This window comes from Ixodes scapularis, unplaced genomic scaffold (genome assembly GCF_016920785.2).
Source record: "Ixodes scapularis isolate PalLabHiFi unplaced genomic scaffold, ASM1692078v2 PGA_scaffold8__174_contigs__length_109621045, whole genome shotgun sequence".
Lineage (NCBI taxonomy): Eukaryota > Metazoa > Arthropoda > Arachnida > Ixodida > Ixodidae > Ixodes > Ixodes scapularis.
The window spans coordinates 22,495,120-22,513,817 of NW_024609883.1; the positions used below are offsets into that span (position 1 = coordinate 22,495,120).

General features: G+C 45.8%; 1 protein-coding gene across 1 annotated transcript in view; it reads left to right on the forward strand.

The window, feature by feature from the left end:
* Positions 1 to 15,659, forward strand: part of LOC115330294 — a 53,208-nt gene extending 37,549 nt beyond the window's left edge. Inside the window, exon 2 of the mRNA XM_040215415.2 lies at positions 14,709 to 15,659. Within this exon, the coding sequence (XP_040071349.1) occupies positions 14,709 to 15,638 (930 nt within the window). The 3' untranslated portion in view covers positions 15,639 to 15,659. The remainder of the gene's footprint in view (positions 1 to 14,708) is intronic.
* The last annotated feature ends 3,039 nt before the right edge of the window (positions 15,660 to 18,698 follow it).

Here is an 18,698-nt window from a genome sequence, read left to right on the forward strand (position 1 = left end):
TAAAGAAAGAAAAAGGCTTAGCTCCTATGGAAACGCAGGGACGCCACCGGTCTGCAAACAACCCCTTCGCCGTTTCGCACGGGAGACAAGAGATGGCGCAAGCGGTCGCGACGCCAACTGCCGCCAACGAACGAGCAGACGACGCCGAGAGCCGGCCCTTTACCAGACAAGGAACTGCAGTTCCTTGCTGTTACCGCGCCTGTCTTTTTTGTTTCTGCAACTGTCGCCGCCTGCGGAACGCGCGCCGCTTTTGAGTCGAAAAGATCGTCTGCTAAAAAGGCCTGCTCTCGGCGCCGTATGCTCGTTCGTTGGCGGCGTTTGTTACGCCATCTCTTGTCTCCCGTGCGAAACGGCGCCGTGTTATTTGCAGACCGGTGGCGTCGCTGCGTTTCCATAGGAGCTAAGCCTTTTTCTTTCTTTACTTTTTCCTTAGGTGAATTCGCTCTTCGCAAATTTGACAAAAAAAAAAGAAAAAAAGCACCATCTCTGGGCAACGCTGCACAAAGTCGTAGCGCGATAGGTTAAGAAACCGAATTTTCCGGTCGATTTAAAGAGCCTGGCGTCTCCTTGTTTCACCCTGTAGAATGTCTGGAAGCGCGCGGTGCGGTGCCCCTCCATCGCCGACGCCACTGCGTGCGGAGAGCTGGACCCGACAAAAAGCGGCGATTGATTGATCGAGCAAGCCCGCAGCTTCCACCGCCCAGTTGTCTCCAAATGATTTCATTATCGCGATTCGTAATCAGAAAAGGATTGCCAAAAAGTGGTGCCGCAATGAGTTCACCTCATGGTTATTAATGCCTAGCATACCACTTTCGATCGCAAGAATGTGTGCCCGCGAAATAAGTTTTGACGTCGGCACTTATACCTCGCGAAATGTCGAGCTCTAAATATCATTTTCAGTACACGTGTTTTGTATGATCCAACGCACATGCAACGAATTTCACACCTCCAGAAACACTCAAGCTGCTTTAAATGTTCAAGCATTTACTCTTTTCATGAACATGATTGTAAACCTGAGACTGGGGCAGGAAGAGAACACAACAGAAGGTAGTAAAAGAGGAGGCAACGTCTCAAACGTTGCCTCCTCTTTTACTACCTTCTGTTGTGTTCTCTTCCTGCCCCAGTCTCAGGTTTACAATCATGTTCAACTTACACCAGCTCGCCTGCACTCTGACTATTTTTACTCTTTTCATACTGCTTTTTTTAGAGACTATCAAGTATTATTTACAAGCTTCTAGGGAAATTTACAAGCATGTCCTGAATTAAGGTAGTGTCCCGCCAGTTTTTGGTATATATATTTTGTCAAGTGTAAGTATATAAGTGTTAGACATACCTCACCCTATCCCTGATTTTTCGTTTGGTACTGACTTTAGCGAATGGTGTAAGTTGTAATTGTGTTTAGTTGTTGCATGATTGTAGTAAGGTGGTGAGCTGGTACTAATTGAGCATCTTGAAAAATAGTTCGCAAAAAATCAAGGAGACAGGGACAAGGAGACAGGGAGCACACTTAGACCTCATGCAAGCGCTAACAGAACTCGCATAAATCAGAGAAGGGAGAAATAAAAATGTGGTAGGGCTCGAGCACAGGCCCAAGTGGAACGCGCTGATGTATCTGTTAGCAAGAGCAGATTAAAAAAAAAAGAGAAAACAATTTTCATGTTAGTGAAGGTAACAAATGGATGGCTAGTACATAAAGAGAGCTCAATTTTTTCTAAAATTTAGGATGGATTGTCACCTACCTATGCAGTGTTTACATCCTTAGGAAAAACGTGAATAATTAGCAGATACTATAAAAACATAGAAGAGAATTATTTTAGGCTTTTATTATTCGTAGTATCGGCGACCAATTTGTCCTCACATCCGTCTGTTACCTGAGCTGCCGAGGAAATTGTTTTTACAGTATTATGCATATGGGTGAATAGCACGATTCACTGGGACCTGTTTGAAATTTTGCTAAAGCTCCTAATGCATTCTTTTTTTTTTCTCTAATTTATGTGTGTTTGGAGTCTGCACTCGTATGTAGTGTATGTATTCCTCTCCTTTATTCCTTGTTTTTTGTGTGCTATATTTCAAGATGGTCAATCAGAATGAACTCACAACTTTACTACATGGGAAGGCTGTTGCTAAATATAGAGTGTCTGTAAAACAATCTACCTGACATCTTTGCCTCACGCCCCGGTTCCTGAAGCTCGCATTCTCCGAGTACAGCCTTTCTGATTTCTCTCAAGGCCCGTTCACACTCTTGCGACCTCTTAAACCTGGGTTCCTTAAAACTTCTTAAACCAGAGAACACACTGGCGCCATCTATTGGGAAGCAGTGTAAAGTCGGCGGTCCGGCATATTTCTTTATTTCTCGCGCATTATCCTTTTTTTCTTGGCTCTAAAAACTTTTGTGAATATAATAAACGAGCCTTTCTATGGGTATTACGCACATTTGACCTCGGAAATCCCGCAAAACCTTCGCTCTTGTGAAATGCAGTTCCAGGGTCATCGCATAGATGGTGCCACAATGCCAGTGTGTTCCCTCATTCTAAAAACGTTTAAGAAGTTTTAAAACATCTCGTCTCTCTGTCGTACTCGGTCGCAAGAGTGTGAACGGGCCTTCATCCTCTCACTTATTTTATTTTGTTGCGAATGTGCACCAGTCTGCGTCCTATGTGTTCCGGTCCTTTTGTCCTTGTCTTTTTGTGCACCTTTTTCAAGTTGGTCCATGATATTTTTTATCATATATTCTAATCTGTGTTTTCACCTTTATACTTACTGCAGTCTTTCCCAATTAAACGTTTGCATTCACTTTCGCCATCCTGATGTGAGTGACCTGAGACGACACAAAATGACAGTCTTCCCTGCTGAAGTTCTGGCTTGATGGAAGACTGCCAAGGCTGTTCATGGTAAGGTGCTCTACATATTGAGCAATATAATAGCAACTTATTGCTGCCAGGATTGCTTTTAACACAGACTGTATTTATGGGCTGGCCTTTAGCAATTCTGTTGCCACTCACGTGGAATGAAAGCCTTTAGTGAAATTGCGCATTTCATTTGCAAGCGGAATGCTGAGTTTACAACAGAAGTGCGTTGCATTGCCTTGCGTTGGGGATCAGTGGCCGACTGGGCTAGCGCACATCAGCTCGGAGCACGTGGAAAAAAAGCTTGCCCTGCAGAACCCAGATCTCCTGGGTTCAACCCCACCCCTGCCCATTTCGATCTAGATAAGCATCGTACCGGCGTGCGGTCGTGTATCACTACTGCGTCGTGCTGGTTGAAGATTCCAGGCTAGCAGTCATACTGCACTGGCTAAATTGCTCATCTACAGCGAGCAACTCGTCGCAACTTTCAAATGGCTCAACAACTACACGCTGTATAAATATCCACCGAAGCCCAACAGAAGTGCGTCACTACTTGCATCTAGTAATGCTGTGTGTTGTATCTGTATTTTGTATTTGTTTATTTAGTGTTCACAATAATAGCTGAGCCTTCCCATTGGTGCGCTTGTTAGTAGCAACACACAAAAGCGAACAAACGGCGAGAGTGGTGAAGAGCACCACTTTCGCCGCTCGCCACTGCGCCCATTGGTTTTCGGAGAAGTTTGCAGTGTTAGTCTTTGTGGTATTTGGTGATATATCATATGGACACAACCAGGGCACTGCACCTACAACTCAACACTTGCAAGACTTGCGTGAATACACCCTGTAGGTGCTCGCACTTTCAGAGTCATTTTAATGTTGCAGAAATGATAGAATGGATGCTTGGGCGAGTTGATGAACCATATTCTATGGTGACAGCGCAGAGAAACATTCGCACACCAGATACTCAGGAAGACAAGCACACGCGCCGTGTTTTTCGCAACTGGGCCCATTCTCATATTTCCCGTTATCTGAAAACGTCCCATTCGCATTTTGACCGTGCGCATTTCGTACCATTCTCATTTCGTCCGCCTTGCTTGAACCTTCTCACAAGATCCAAATTGTATTTTTGCAACTGGATCCCTTCTCATTTCGCCCGTTCGCACTACGACCGAATTGCAGTAGTTCGGCATGCTTTTAACATCGTTATGCCTTCGCGGCTTTGTTGATGAGCCTTACCTTGCTTGGGCACCAACATACCATCAGATATATGTTATGTGTAGAGGGTACGCACTGAGAATCGTACAATGACGCCTGCTTCCCATCCTCTAAGCAAACGAAAAAAAAAGCGATGAACATTTAATTTGGAAACTTCGTTTGAACTGAAATACATAATAGCAGTTGTTCTTAACCAGTGATGTTTCGCGGACCCCTTGTAGAAAGGCGGAGATTATGGAGGACCCCGTTCGGGGTGAGGGGAATAGAAAGGTATAGGCTATCATGATAATGGTTTAATAAATGAATATAACTAATTGCTCGTGTGAACTAGACTTATCTCATTGACATACACACGAGAGTACACACCCGAAAATTGGAACGTCTCTTCTTAACGTGAAGAAAGACAACTAATATTGCTGTGCTTGACTGATGAGACAGGGCTTCGCGGACCCTTAGGATGCCTTCGCAGACACCCATTTGAGAACCACTGCATTATAGAAGTAATGGCATTGTCCCAAGTCGAGAGACCCAAACAAATGTGACATTTCGAATATGATCTGGCTGCGATAAATAGTTTATTGTCAGCTATAGCTTTTCACGACGATCTCGACGCACTGCTAAAATTCTTAGCAGAGAAAGTATGCCTGTAGCGTGGCACACACACACACGCACGCACAACATATATCAATGTATTTATTAGAATGGCTGTTTTGAAAATGCCAGGTGAAAAGGGCGAAACGAGAACGGGCCCAAATGAGGAGGGTTGAAATGCGAAAGACGAAACGGGAAAGGGCCAAATGCGACGGGTCAAAGCCAGAAGATCTTTTTAAGAATGGTTGTTTTGAGAAGGGCCAAGTGAGAAGGGCAAAATGAGAACGGACTCAAATGATAACTCCCCCACGCGCTGAACTTACAACTCTCGTGTATTCGACTACTTCGTTCTTCTCTTCAACGTCTAGATTGACTTTTCAGATCGTGAAAAGGAGAATAGCACAAAATACAAAAAAAAAGCAAAGAACAAAAAAAAACAAAAAAAAACGGAGAAAAACCGAAAATAGGAAGCCCTTACAAGTCATCCCTCTCCCTCACTGCTATCCTTAAGATAGAAATTGGAGCTTTTGGTCGACAACACAATAGAAGGACTACTTACACACTTGTTCTTCAGGTGCTCTATTCTTTGTGCCTCCAATATTTCTCTTGCTAATGGGTCTCGAGTCTTAACTATTACGGAACAATTTTCAAAATGTGCTGCACAACTACAGTCCGGAGAGCGGGTTCCCAAATGTCCAGCGGTGACTCGGTGGGTGTTATAAAAATGCTCCTTTAAACGATCATTCAAACACCTGCAAGTCTGCTCTACATAACTAGTGTGGTAAGAAGTATGTAGGCCAGACTGGCAGGTGTTTGAATGATCGTTTAAGGGAGCATTTTTATAATAACCACCGAGTCGTCGCTGTACATTTGGGAATCTGCTGTCAAGATTGTGGTTGCGTAGCACATTTTAAATGTTTTATAATATATGTATTTGAATTAATAGATAGATTAATAGATAGAAATAATGAAAGCGCAAGCAATAGAGCATTTGAAGGACAGATGTGTAAGCAGTCCTTCTATAGCGCTGTCGACCAAAGAGCATCAATTTGTATCTAAACTATAGCGGTGAGGAAGAAGGATGATTTGTAAGGGCTTTCTTTTTTCGTTTTCTTTTTCTTTTGTCTTGTCTTTCGCATCTTTTCCTTGTATTTTGTGCTATTTCTTCTGCTTATCACGTTCTGGAAAGTCAGTCCAGAGGTTGAAGAGAAGAATGAAGTAGTCGAATACACAAGAGCTATAAGTTTAGCGCGTGTGCTTGTCTTTCTGAGTATCTGGTGTGTGATTGTTTCCCTGCACTGTCACCGTAGAATATGCAAAAATGAATAATGACATTGGCATATTTGTCATGCCAAAGCCTGTCACACTTATTCCGAACTCTCATCTCCACGAGATCACAATATCATCGTTTCTGTTGTAGTGGCACTGCAGACTTTATACTTGTTTTGCTTCAGTCTTTGTAAGAGGACGCTCTAATCCGATTCTACTCATCTATGGTGTACTAGAGAGCACCATATTTGCAGAGTTAGTCTTCGTTTTTTGTAGTTCCATCGATATATATTTCGGCCTTTAAGTTATTTGTTATTCGGCATGTAAATTTACAAGCTCATCTAGATTGAGGGCAACACATATTTTGCCAGCATTCATGGTACGCGTTGGAAGTATATTGCGTTAACATAATTGACCCAACCTCTGATTTTTATTTGTCAGTGCCTCTAGCGAATTGTGCATGCTAGGATTGCTTTTGCTTGTTTGTTTCACATAATCTACATCTCATTTTTCACCTTTCTACTCAGTGCAGCCCTCGCCGAACAGAAGCTAGCATCGACTAGGCCGAGGTTCAGGTCCATGGCAGTCTGCGAAGGTTGTTGATGGGTAAGCTGCCTTATATATACAGCGGTGTAAGAGCAGCTTGTCATGGGTGACAATTTGAAATGCATTTTTATGTTTTAGAAAGTGAAATTTGCATGGGCATACATGCAACGTGAAACCTTACCAAGCCTGTTCTGAACTTTTGTCCTCTTGAGATTTCGATACAGCCATTTATGCTGCACACACACTAGCTACTTCGGCCAGGTAGAGACTTGATCGATATGAAGGTAAACAGGTGAGTATCAACTGCTCAGTTTCGTCCGTGGTGACGTTCTCTCCTTATCAGACGACTAACCACACTTGGTTCGCAAGGCATTTGAAAAGGAGAGCAAGTCAGCTGCTGCATGATGCTCCCAGTACTGAGCAGTCGACGATTGCTTGTTCACCTTCGTATAGATCACGAATGTACTTCAAGCTCGGCAAGTGTGACACTTATCTGATTCAGCCTAGCAGTGGTGTGCTGAGCGGAATGTGTAGAGCTAGTTGACTTGTGTACAGAGAGTGGCTGTGCGGTATAAAACAAACCCAATTGGGACCTTTAATTCAATCTTGTGTAGTCCCATTGATGTTATGATTATGATTACACAACGTTTTATAGTACAAAGAAAAAAATCGCGATGTAATCAATTTTTTTAGACTGCTTGTGCGACCTCCAAGCTTGTGTTTGTACGTTCTGTGCGGTGAAACGCCCTGTATAAGCAAAAGTAGAGAATCCTCCAGCTGTATGCTGCAAGGAGTGAAAACAGCAGTCTGGCCGCATTCTCCCCTCTTCTGTGTACTGTGCAAATGCAGACGGACACGCACTTTGGATGCTTTTTACTTAAAGGCCCCACATAAAGCACACTGCTTAATAAGCATCAATTATTGTAAAATGTATGCGGATTCGGCTGGTCAGCAAAATGCGGGCCAAATCGTTTGTGTCAAATCTTTACATCGCCTCTCAAAAAAGTCTTGTGTTGTCCTAGGCCAGGGGCCTATTTAGAAAATTTATTGCAAAACAATGTAGCTAATAATGTGTATGTGTGCTGATTATTGTTTTTTTCTTCCAATTACAGCATAGACGGAGGGTATCTCCAAGGAGAAGGGGTGGGATTATGTAGAGAAGCTAGTGCTTCTCTCTCTGGGTACAGAGCTGTCCGAAGTAAGGTCAGAATGGAAAGAGCACCACCAAGTTCCGCCTGGTTCTGAACAGCCACAAAATGAACACAGAATTCAGAAGAGTAGTAATATGAAGGACCTAGGCAGGTAGCCACACGTTTTGAGTTCGCAATGACATTTGATTATGATCACAAATATTCCTGCTTTGCTCAAGGTCGCCTAGTTTACACACCATATTGGTGATGTTTAGCACAGCAGAAATATTTTTTTTTATCAGACTTAAACCTCATTTTTAATTGAACAAATGTGGCTGTTTGTGTAAGTCCTTCGTGTTTTTATTCTTTTTTATTTGTGTGTTCGTTATTTCATGTTTTTCTCGTGATTTAGTCCGTGTTTTTGTTACATATGTGTTCATCATTCATTAATTTGTTTCTTTATTAAGTTTTAGTTAAAGATACGATACCCTCGTCATTTTCTAGTCCGGCAAACGGTGGTGACCTCGTCGTGTTCAAGGAGCAGTAAATAACTTTCCATGTTGTATTGCTTCCGGCGAACAATGGTGTCTTTGTGCGTGTGTGTGTGCGATGTGTTGATCACAAGGGATGATTTCGGAACCGAACGGAAAAACAAGGCCAGCGAGGAGCGACTGGGGGACTTTGAACATCGCAGGGTGCGAGGAAGGACTTCAACGACGAGGCTAGCAAGCGAGCCCTTGTCAAAACTGATGTGCTCGACCGGAGAGTTGAATCAGGACTTGACCCTGTGAGTTGAAATCAACGACTTCGGAACTTTCGTATAGTTTACAGCTTAATTGTGTCTTCCTTTTATTTTATTTTAATAGGCGTCGGTGTGCTATTACATTTTTAGTTTATTTTAATGGTTGTCCGTGTGATATTACGATTTTTTTTTCTTGAACGGCGGAAGTGCTTGTTTGGAGCTTTGGCGCTTCTATGTATAAAACGTTTTTTGCAAACCATATTCTCTGTGCTATCTCGACAACCAATCCCGCCAAAGGGCTGTGATTTTCCGATGTCGAATGACATGTTTCGTAACTAGCGATCGCCTGCATTTTATCTTTGTATTATACATATTTGTCGGAATTACAAATTTTGAACCAGGCCAATAAAGATTGGTCAGTAACCTATTTTGTCGATGTATCTACAGAAACACACGTTTGGGAGTGTGGGTTACAGTAAAATGTATATTTTGAGGATATTCATAGAAATGCATTATATGATCCCTTGTCTGGACCTGAAAGTATAATACCTGCCCCATGGCAATAATTTTAATGTGATGCTAGAAGGAGCATCACATGAAAATTGCTTTATATGGGGTGGGTACCCTATTTTCCAGGCGCAAACACTGGATCATATAAAGCAGTCTATACATGGTATATGAGGAATTAGGCAGATATGGCTATATCCATCCAGATACGGTCTGATTATGCATATGTGGTCATATCTGCCCAATTCGTTATATATCCATATCTGTATTTTTTATTATAAGTCTAGATATGACATTTTTGTAAGGAATGGCCTGTAGCATCAGCTGCAGTACGCCGGAAGGTGAAACAGTAGGTATGTCACTATTAAACTATTTCTATTATATTCCGGTGTTACCTGATACGGTTTAATATACGGTTAGACCCACTCCAGTGAAGCTCTACGGATTGGCCAATCACGGTTGGGTTTCCGGACTGGACATTTCGGGTTCATTTTACGGTTTCTAGAAAGCCGGTTTGCTTAGGGGCCCATATGACGGCTTGAAATTCCGGATTTATTCCGGTTTATTTTTAAACCGTTTTTTTTTGGTAGGGTGGGATGAACTGCCGGTAAAAGCCAACCATTCCCAGAAACCTTTGAAAGCTCTTTACACCGTGCGGTAGTGGATAATCAAGAATGGCCCTCGATTTATCATCGTTCGGTTTTAAAGTACCGTTGTCTAGGACAAAGCCTATAAGATTTACCTTTGAGGCGGCCAGCTACACCTTCTCCCGGCCTCACTCATTCGACTTAAGACGATCTCGAGATGAGTTAGGTGCTCTTTGAACGACTTGGAGAATACCACAACGTCATCCATGTAGGCCATAGCGAAGTTAAATTTCTCGTCACCAGCAGGACGTCCATGAGCCGTTGGAAACTCAACAGCGAGTTCGACAACCCAAAAGGAAGGTGCGTAAACTCAAATAACCCCCTGTAACAGGTGAACACCGTCTTTTGGACATCGTCTGGCGCCACCTAGATCTGGAGAAAGCCCCTGCCGCAATCCAGTGTCGTGAAAACCCACGCGCCTTCAAGCGAATACATTACCGACTCAATAGATGGAAATGGATACGCGTCCCTTCTAGTGACGTCATTAAGTCTTCGGTAATCAACGCAAAGGCGCGAGTTTCCGTCTTTCTTTGGCGTCAAAACAACTGGAAACGCCCAAGGGCTCTGCGATGGCCGCACAACCCTCGTGTCGAGCATCTCCTGAGAGCCGTGTCTAGGAGAGCCCGTATATGTACGCTTAGAGGTCTAGGTTTACATCCCCACGGCCTAGCCTCTCCTGTATCTATCTATGTAAAACAGTCGGAAGCCCCGGTCTCTCGGTAAACATAGCTGCGTGTCAGGACAAGGCGTTCGCTAGCATCCGCCGTTGGTTGGGGGGGGGGGGGGGTGGGGGGGCATCGAAAGACGCAAGCATCATTTCGGCGTTCCCGGGCACTACTCGCGCAGGTAATACCTGCTCCTGGTGTGACGCAACGAGCGAACGTTTCATTCCCTGCGCCAGAGATGATGGGGCAACAAAGGGGATAAGAGGGGAAAACGCACTGTAACGATACCCGTTGTTCCTCAGGTCCATCATGCCCTCCCGACAGTCGAAGTCCTGCTCCAAAATAACAGGAATTGACATACCGGGCAAGTAAACGAAATGTTGCCTCCTTCGTCTGCCGTCAAAGCCAAGGTGAAGGCGCATCGCCCCTTGCGCTTCGGCCAATCCTGTCGCTAAACGCAGCGGAGTTACAAGTTCCCGCGCGCAAAGGTTCTTGTTATCGCAGTCCTCGTACCCGATATCGCCAATTAGAGAAAGAGTAGAACCGGTATCAATTAGTGCCGAATATTTTCTACCACCGATCTCTACCCGCAAGTACGGGCCTTTCTCAAGTGTCGCGCTCTGAGCCCGACCCGCCGACGGGGCCATCGCCACGCGGTCGCCGGCCACAATTTCCGCTCTGTCGGCAAACTGATACTGGGCCTCGGCAGCGGTCGACAACCTCGACTCAGAGGACCTGCTTAGTGGCGCCGGCCTCTGGCGTTTCCCTGGAAACCCCGAGAGCCAGACGCTACCACGTGCAATACCGCTTGATGTGCCCAAGACGGTGACAGCTGTAACACCTTACTTGTGGCCGGTCGTTACGCACAACCTGCCTATCGTTACTCTCACGCGACACTTCATATGTGGCAAACTGCGGTGAGTCGTAATTCCCGTGACTCTCATGTCCAGTCGCGCCCCCTCGGTGGTTAACCTCCGCGCCACCTCTACGGGCCTGCACTGGGGCCGATTTTGCGTTGGCTGCCCTGCACCTTTTCTCGTAAGCGAACGGGTCCAAAGCCCGGGGCGTTATGACTGGCACCATGACAGAACAGCACACGACATAACAGCACGCGACAAAACAGCACGGTCAAAACAGCACGCGTCAAAACAGCACAGCGTCAAAACAGCACGGCGACAAAACAGCACGCGTCAAAATAGCACGCGACAAAACAGCACAGCGTCAAAACGGCACAGCGACAGAAGAGCACGTGCCAAAATAGCACGGCGTCAAAACAGCACGGCGACAAAATAGCACAGCGTCCAAACATGACATTGCCAATATAGCTAGAGTTCGGCGTTTCCGGTTTGTATTATTTGAAATTCCGCGCACTTTTTTTTGGTTCTTATTTCAAACAAAATTTTTAGGTTAATTGCAGTAAATATTTGTAGACTCGTAAGCTTTTGAGTTATATAAGGTTTATTAGCGAAAACCAGTATACTAATGAAAATGCAATAATTAAAGGCGTTTGTGTAAAATGTATATTGAGTACCAGGTACTGGTCTTCTTATTTGTTGGCGTTTTTGGCAGCCGACGCGGCCTGTTCTGTAAGACGGATTGGTGCCTTATCATGATCTGACATTTTCGTCGTGTGCTCGTATTTGTACACAGGACGAGCATGAGCTTCAGTACCACTTCGGTCAGAGAGCGGTCGGAGAGGCAAATATCAAAATGGAGAAATTAGCAAGCATTGTACTCCGTGCACTTCCCCCCACACGAAACCCTAGTTATGAGTCACATTCTCTCTCCCCCCCCCCCCCACACACACACACACCACTCCGAACGCCCTCGAAAATACTGAACTTTTTCAGTTAAGGCCGAATGGGCACCCCAGAAACGGTGCCTATGGTACACCTTGAATACGCTCCACATTAAAGTCACCTTATCTTACCGGTTCTATCAGTGCATCTGTAATCGGCGCATCTCCCGCTTTCTTTTTTTTTTTTTTGGGGGGGGGGGGGGGGTAGGGACGTTCTACGCTTAGGTGGTAATAACGAACCGAGGAGTACTACGGAACATCACCGGACCGCCACAAACCAGGCAGTTCATAACTTGAACTTATGGATATCTTTTTCCCAATGACTTTTCCTCTTTCCCTGATACTTCAAAAAAGACCAGACAACACAGCCAACATCGACGCGAAGGTATCCCCTCTAACTAGCCAATCTCTTCAGAAAGTAGCGTAGTTAAGTAGTAGTAACTATCGCTAACTTTATTTGTTTTTAGCAATCACACAGCAGCAGCACTCGGGACACTGACTTGAGTGCGATCCCGTTGCCGCCAGCGTACTTTTTTTTATTGTTTCTCCACTATCTGTTAAATAATGCCAGGCAATGTCCAACCCCTTTTTTTTACGTTCTGTTTGTTTTCATAAAACGCTACCTATTACAGCCTCTTTACATGCGTGCTGTTTTGTCGCTGTGCTGTTTTGACGCCGTGCTGTTTTGGCACGTGCTCTTCTGTCGCTGTGCCGTTTTGACGCTGTGCTGTTTTGTCGCGTGCTATTTTGACGCGTGCTGTTTTGTCGCCGTGCTGTTTTGACGCCGTGCTGTTTTGACGCGTGCTGTTTTGACCGTGCTGTTTTGTCGCGTGCTGTTTTGTCGTGTGCTGTTCTGTCGCGTTCCCGTTATGACTACCCCGTGACTGCTCTCCGCAACGGCCGTATACGCCGTGCGCGACTCGATGTGAGTGTCTGCGGCGCGTCCTGCCCACGCGCATCTTGGCTCTAGGGACTCCGCGGCCCTCGGACGGGGGTGGTACTGCAGCTCAGCGAGCAAGCCCGCTTGGATCGTTCCCGCCTCTCTGGCAAGTGCCTTCAGATCCGGGAAATCCCGTTCGCGCAGGTAGGCTTGGAATCTAGGGTGCCATTGCCGTATCGCTCTAGCTACCTTCTCTGTGTCAGACGCGGATGGTTCGGCCCTCAAGTAGAGCTCCTGGAGCGCGCGAACGTACTCCACGAGACTCTCGTCGGGGTGCTGAGTGCGATTAGCTAGTTCGTCCCTAATCCGCATCTCATAACCAGGGCGCGAAAATTCCTCCCTAAACCACGTCCGGAAGTCCGCCATCGATAGAAACGGTCGTTGGAACCGTCTCCAACGCGACGCGTCGCCCGTTAACGTGATCGGCACGATCTGCACCAAGGCCGTTTCGTCTGATGCTCCCAACGCGGCTACATATGCATCCAAGTGCTTTAAGAAATCGTGGACCGATTTTCCGTCAGAATATCCCGCGTAGGACGGCGCCGGTACGGACAACCGCGGTCGGGGCAGGGACGCAGGCGCGGCACTCGCGGCTCCTGGAGCCGTCGCGATTTGTCGCGAGAACGCCGATGTCTGCCGCGCCTCCAGCTGGAGCTCGTGGTAAAATCCCAGCATCTGGAGATGCTCGCCTACTAGAGCCTTCGCCATCCCTCGCAGCGTCAGACAGTTCCTGAGTTCCGCTCTCAGACGAGTCGTTCTCGTCCCTACTGGGGGTCGAGCTCGTCTTGGGGGGCTTGGTTAGCGCTTACCCTTCTACACCACGCTGAACGCTTAATAGGTCTGTGTTACTCCCCGGGACGAACAGAACAAGCAGCAGACCAATCGGGCCCCACGTTGGATGTGCCAGTTGTGCGGGTCGCTCTACTAAACTGCTGCCCAATCGGTCACTGCCTGGTCCGCCCTCCCAAGAAGTCCCACGTGCAAGGATATGTTGAAAACGTTTTACTGATCTCTGGGTGCCTTGGCTGTGGGTCTTGCTGTCGCCAGTCGTCGTCCGGGTGTCAGCGCTGTCCTTGACCGTTCCTTGCCCGTACCTTGCTTGAACTCGCGTGGCGCGAGCGGCGGGCCGCCGGCCACCGCTCCTGCCCCCTCGCCCGCCGTCGTCCTCCTCGGCTTCCCACACGGTTAGGGTACCACCACCATCGGAGCACACCAAGAGGTGGGTTCTTTTATGGAGGTGATGACGCCGAGAGTGGGCATGGAAGCTTTGCAGCGATGAGGTGGCTTATGTTTTTCGTCTTGCCCCAGCTCCTGTCCGTGTCAGCGCGTGCGTCCCCTTCCAGCCGGCGACACGATGACGGCGCAGCTTTGCTCCGGTTTACGGACCGCGAGCTACCATCCGCCACGCGCTCGTCGACCACAGTGTTGCCCGCTGGGATCAAGATCACAGAGGACCTCGCTCGTGCTATGCCATCAACAGCGACATCAACGGAAGCGCCTACAAAGGGACCCCCTCGGCTACAGCGCGCCAGTGGGCATGGAAGCTTTGCAGCGATGAGGTGGCTTATGTTTTTCGTCTTGCCGCAGCTCCTGTCCGTGTCAGCGCGTGCGTCCCCTTCCAGCCGGCGGCACGATGACGGCGCAGCTTTGCTCCGGTTTACGGACCGCGAGCTACCATCCGCCACGCGCTCGTCGACCACAGTGTTGCCCGCTGGGATCAAGATCACAGAGGACCTCGCTCGTGCTATGCCATCAACAGCGACATCAACGGAAGCGCCTACAAAGGGACCCCCCCGGCTATAGAGCGCCAGTGGGCATGGAAGCTTTGCAGCGATGAGGTGGCTTATGTTTTTCGTCTTGCCGCAGGTTAGTAGTCGTAAACCTTGCCACTGTTTTAGGTCGAATTATGTTTGCCTAGTTGTGCTTCCATGCCCCGGAGCTTTTATTGAATCTTTTAGAGCGTGTATTGAATCTTTCAGAGCTTTGTTGCTTTTGTTGTCTGGGGATGTAGAGAAGAACCCAGGCCCTATGAGCAAGCAACAAGAGGATGAATTCCTTGCGCTTGTGCAGACGGTCGCGAAACTTCAGAGTAGCCTTGCTCTTCTGCAACAAGAGGTAAACCTACTAACACAGAAAAACATAGAAAGCGAAAAATCTGCTTCCGCTCTAGAAGAACGCGTTATCAACCTAACAACTGAACTCGACTTACTAAAGCAGAAGGAAATCGGTAACGTCACACCTACCGAACCTCAGCTTACTACAGCTCTAAACGAACTTTCGCAGCTGAAAACTCGTTGTGACGACGCGGAGGGCAGATCCCGTCGTAACAACCTTCTATTTTTTGGCGTCACTGACACCGATAGGGAAACGTGGGCCCAGTCCGAGGGCTTGGTAACCGGCCTGTGTTCCAGCAACCTAGGCGTGAATATCGAATCAAGCAAAATTGAAAGAGCGCACCGCTTGGGAGCGTTCAATCCACAGAAATGTCGCCCTATAATTGTGAAGTTTTCATCATTTAAGGATAAAGAGGGCATTCTTTCGTCGGCATTTAAGCTCAAGGGAACACGTGTAGCCATCAGTGAAGATTTTCCCATTTCTGTCCGACTTGCGCGCCGTCACCTTCTTGATTTTGCCAAGCCTAAAGGCACGACTTACAAGCTGCGTCACGATAAGCTGTTTTTAGATAATAAGTGTTATGTATATGACGCCGCTCTTGGTGCCGTGAAGGAAAAAAGTGCATAGCAATGCCAGCGTTCATTTCGTTTTTCGTCATCCAATCAACCTGCAAAACGCCGTGATATCTGTAACAAACCTTCTTATCATTCTATTTTATTTACTAATATTAGAAGCTTGATACCAAAAAGAGATGATGTGATTTTCTCGGTTGAGGCATGCAACGCAGATTTCCTTGTGCTTACCGAGACGTGGCTAAGCCCCGATATATCCGATACTGAACTTTTTCCTTTGTGTCCAAACTTTCGTGTGTATAGGTGTGATAGATCCGCTAGGAGGGGGGGTGGTGTGCTTTTAGCTATAAATAATCACATTCCGTCCCGGGTTATACCAATTCTTATTGACTTAGAAGTTGTATTTGTGTACGTCGCTACGACGCCCCCCGTAATAGTGGCTGTGTGCTATAGACCGCCAGATAGTGATAAAGAATTTGTTAACAAGCTATATAAGTGTATTTCTGAAATCACCACTAAATACCCTAACGCCTTTGTTACTCTCTTTGGTGATTTCAATTACCCGAACGTTGACTGGTCTGCCCTCTCTTCTAGTTGCGCATTGTCTCAAGAATTTATAGACTTTTGTTTAGATTTCAACTTTACAAATGTTATCACTCAGCCTACTAGGATTACTAATCACTGTAGCAATATACTCGACTTGTGCTTAAGCCAAGACCCCTCACTCTTCAGTAACATCACATACTTACCCGGCATTAGTGACCATCTCGTCATCGATTTAACTCTCTCTCTCTCTCTCTGCTCCTCGTAGATCACATTACTGCAAATTCATTCGCAATTACGCGAAAGCTGATTACGCATCAATCAACTCGAACCTCGAAGATTTTTATCATACTTTCTCAGTTAACTTCTGGGAAAGAACGGTTAATGAAAACTGGACTCTATTCAAAGATAAAATGATCTATCGAATCGAACGCTTTAATCCGCTGACCCGTATTATATCTGACAACACTAACCCTTGGTACAATAAAAATATTCATAGTCAATCGAATAGGAAAAAAAGACTCTATAAGCGGACTAAGGCTGCCAACACTACGGCTTCTTGGAACGCCTACTACGAATGCGCTAGGGCTTATAAATCAGCAATAAATCACGCCAAAACCAAATTCTATAGTATCGACCTCCCCAACATACTAACCACGAAACCAAAGAAGTTTTGGAAAATAATCAATCCAGCACTTTCACTTCCTTTGCAATTTGTAGATGACGACGGACTTCCGCTTTCTGATAAACACGGCGCTCTTGCTATTAACAATTTCTTCTGCTCCATCTTTACTAACGAGGACTTACTAAATATTCCCGACTCGTGCCAATCCATTCACCCCCTCATGGATCCTATCGTAATTGACCGTACTGGAGTACTTAAGGCTATAGATCAACTAAAGGTGTCCTCCAGCTCCGGAGATGACCAAATTAACTCTAAGGTATTAATAAACACTAAACACATTTCTTCCACTTTCCTCTGCAACATATTTTCTCAATCTCTTAATCTCTCTGAAGTACCATCAGACTGGAAAGTTGCTAACGTCATACCCGTTCATAAAACAGGCGATCGCCAACTAATCAGCAACTATCGTCCCATCTCGCTCACCAGCGTTTCATGCAAACTCTTGGAGCACATTCTCTATTCTAACATAATAAATTTCCTAGACTCTCATAACCTCCTTTTTAAGCACCAGCACGGATTTCGCAAGTCCTACTCATGCGAAACTCAGCTAACAGCATTTCTAACTGACGTTTACTCAAATTTCGATTCCAATGTTCAAACTGACGCCATCTTTATTGACTTCTCCAAAGCATTTGACAGGGTCCCTCATCAACGTCTTTTAATGAAACTAAGAAATATTAATCTTCACCCCTCAGTAGTCAATTGGATTTCTGAATTCCTTACTAATCGCACACAGTACACTTCTATTAACAATATAAAATCTACCACAAGCGCAGTAACGTCTGGCGTCCCTCAGGGAAGCGTTCTTGGCCCCCTTCTTTTTTTAATCTACATTAATGATCTCCATCATTGCATCACTTCTGAAGTACGTTTGTTCGCCGATGACTGTGTCATATATAGACCCATTCATTCATGCCACGATCAGCTAACCTTGCAAAACGATCTCCAACTTATAATTCAGTGGTGTCATAAATGGCAAATGGCTTTAAACTATAATAAATGTAAATCGCTATCTTTTTCCCGCAATTCACATGTTCTATCCTCCTCTTACCACTTTTCTGGCATCCCAGTAACTGCTTGTTCATCGTATAAATATCTAGGAATTCATCTGACATCTGACCTGTCATGGACCACTCATATAACAACTGTCATCGCCGATGCTAACCGCACTCTCGGATTTCTTCGCCGTAACCTCAGACAAGCTACATCCCCCGTAAAACAACTAGCTTATACTACCTTGGTCAGAACTAAACTAGAATTCGCTTCTTCCATATGGTCACCGTGGCAGGCATACCTAACACAACCTGGAATCCGTTCAAAGCAGGGCCCTCCGTTTTATTTATTCCGACTATTCCCCATACGCAAGCATATCAGGACTTCGCCAATCAGCTAACCTTGACACTCTTTCTCACCACCGCAGGGTGTCTCGTCTTTCTCTTCTTCATCGGATCTTTTATTACAACAGTCATCTCAGACAAAGTTTGGTATCACCTCCTTACCGCATTTTCCCTCGTCTCGACCATTCTTGTAAACTCCGTCCGATTTCATCGTCAACCGTCACTCACCAAATGTCTACTCTACCATTGGCCATTGACGACTGGAACTCACTGCCTGACGTAATTGTTACCTTATCTGATACTAAGAAATTTTCTGCAGCCATTAGCTTATTTTTTCTAACCCATAACTAGATTACAGCCTGTTTTTGTAGATAAATTGTTTTGTTACTTGTTTGTTTTTTAAGTGTTCACTCCCTTGTGTAATGCCCCCTGGGCCTTCAAGGAATAATAAATGATGATGATGATGATGATATCTTGCATCCGTAGAAGGAGACATGAGAGCATGCGTTGTGGCGTCTGGTCGAAGCAGTGTGTCACACTCTTCTTGTAA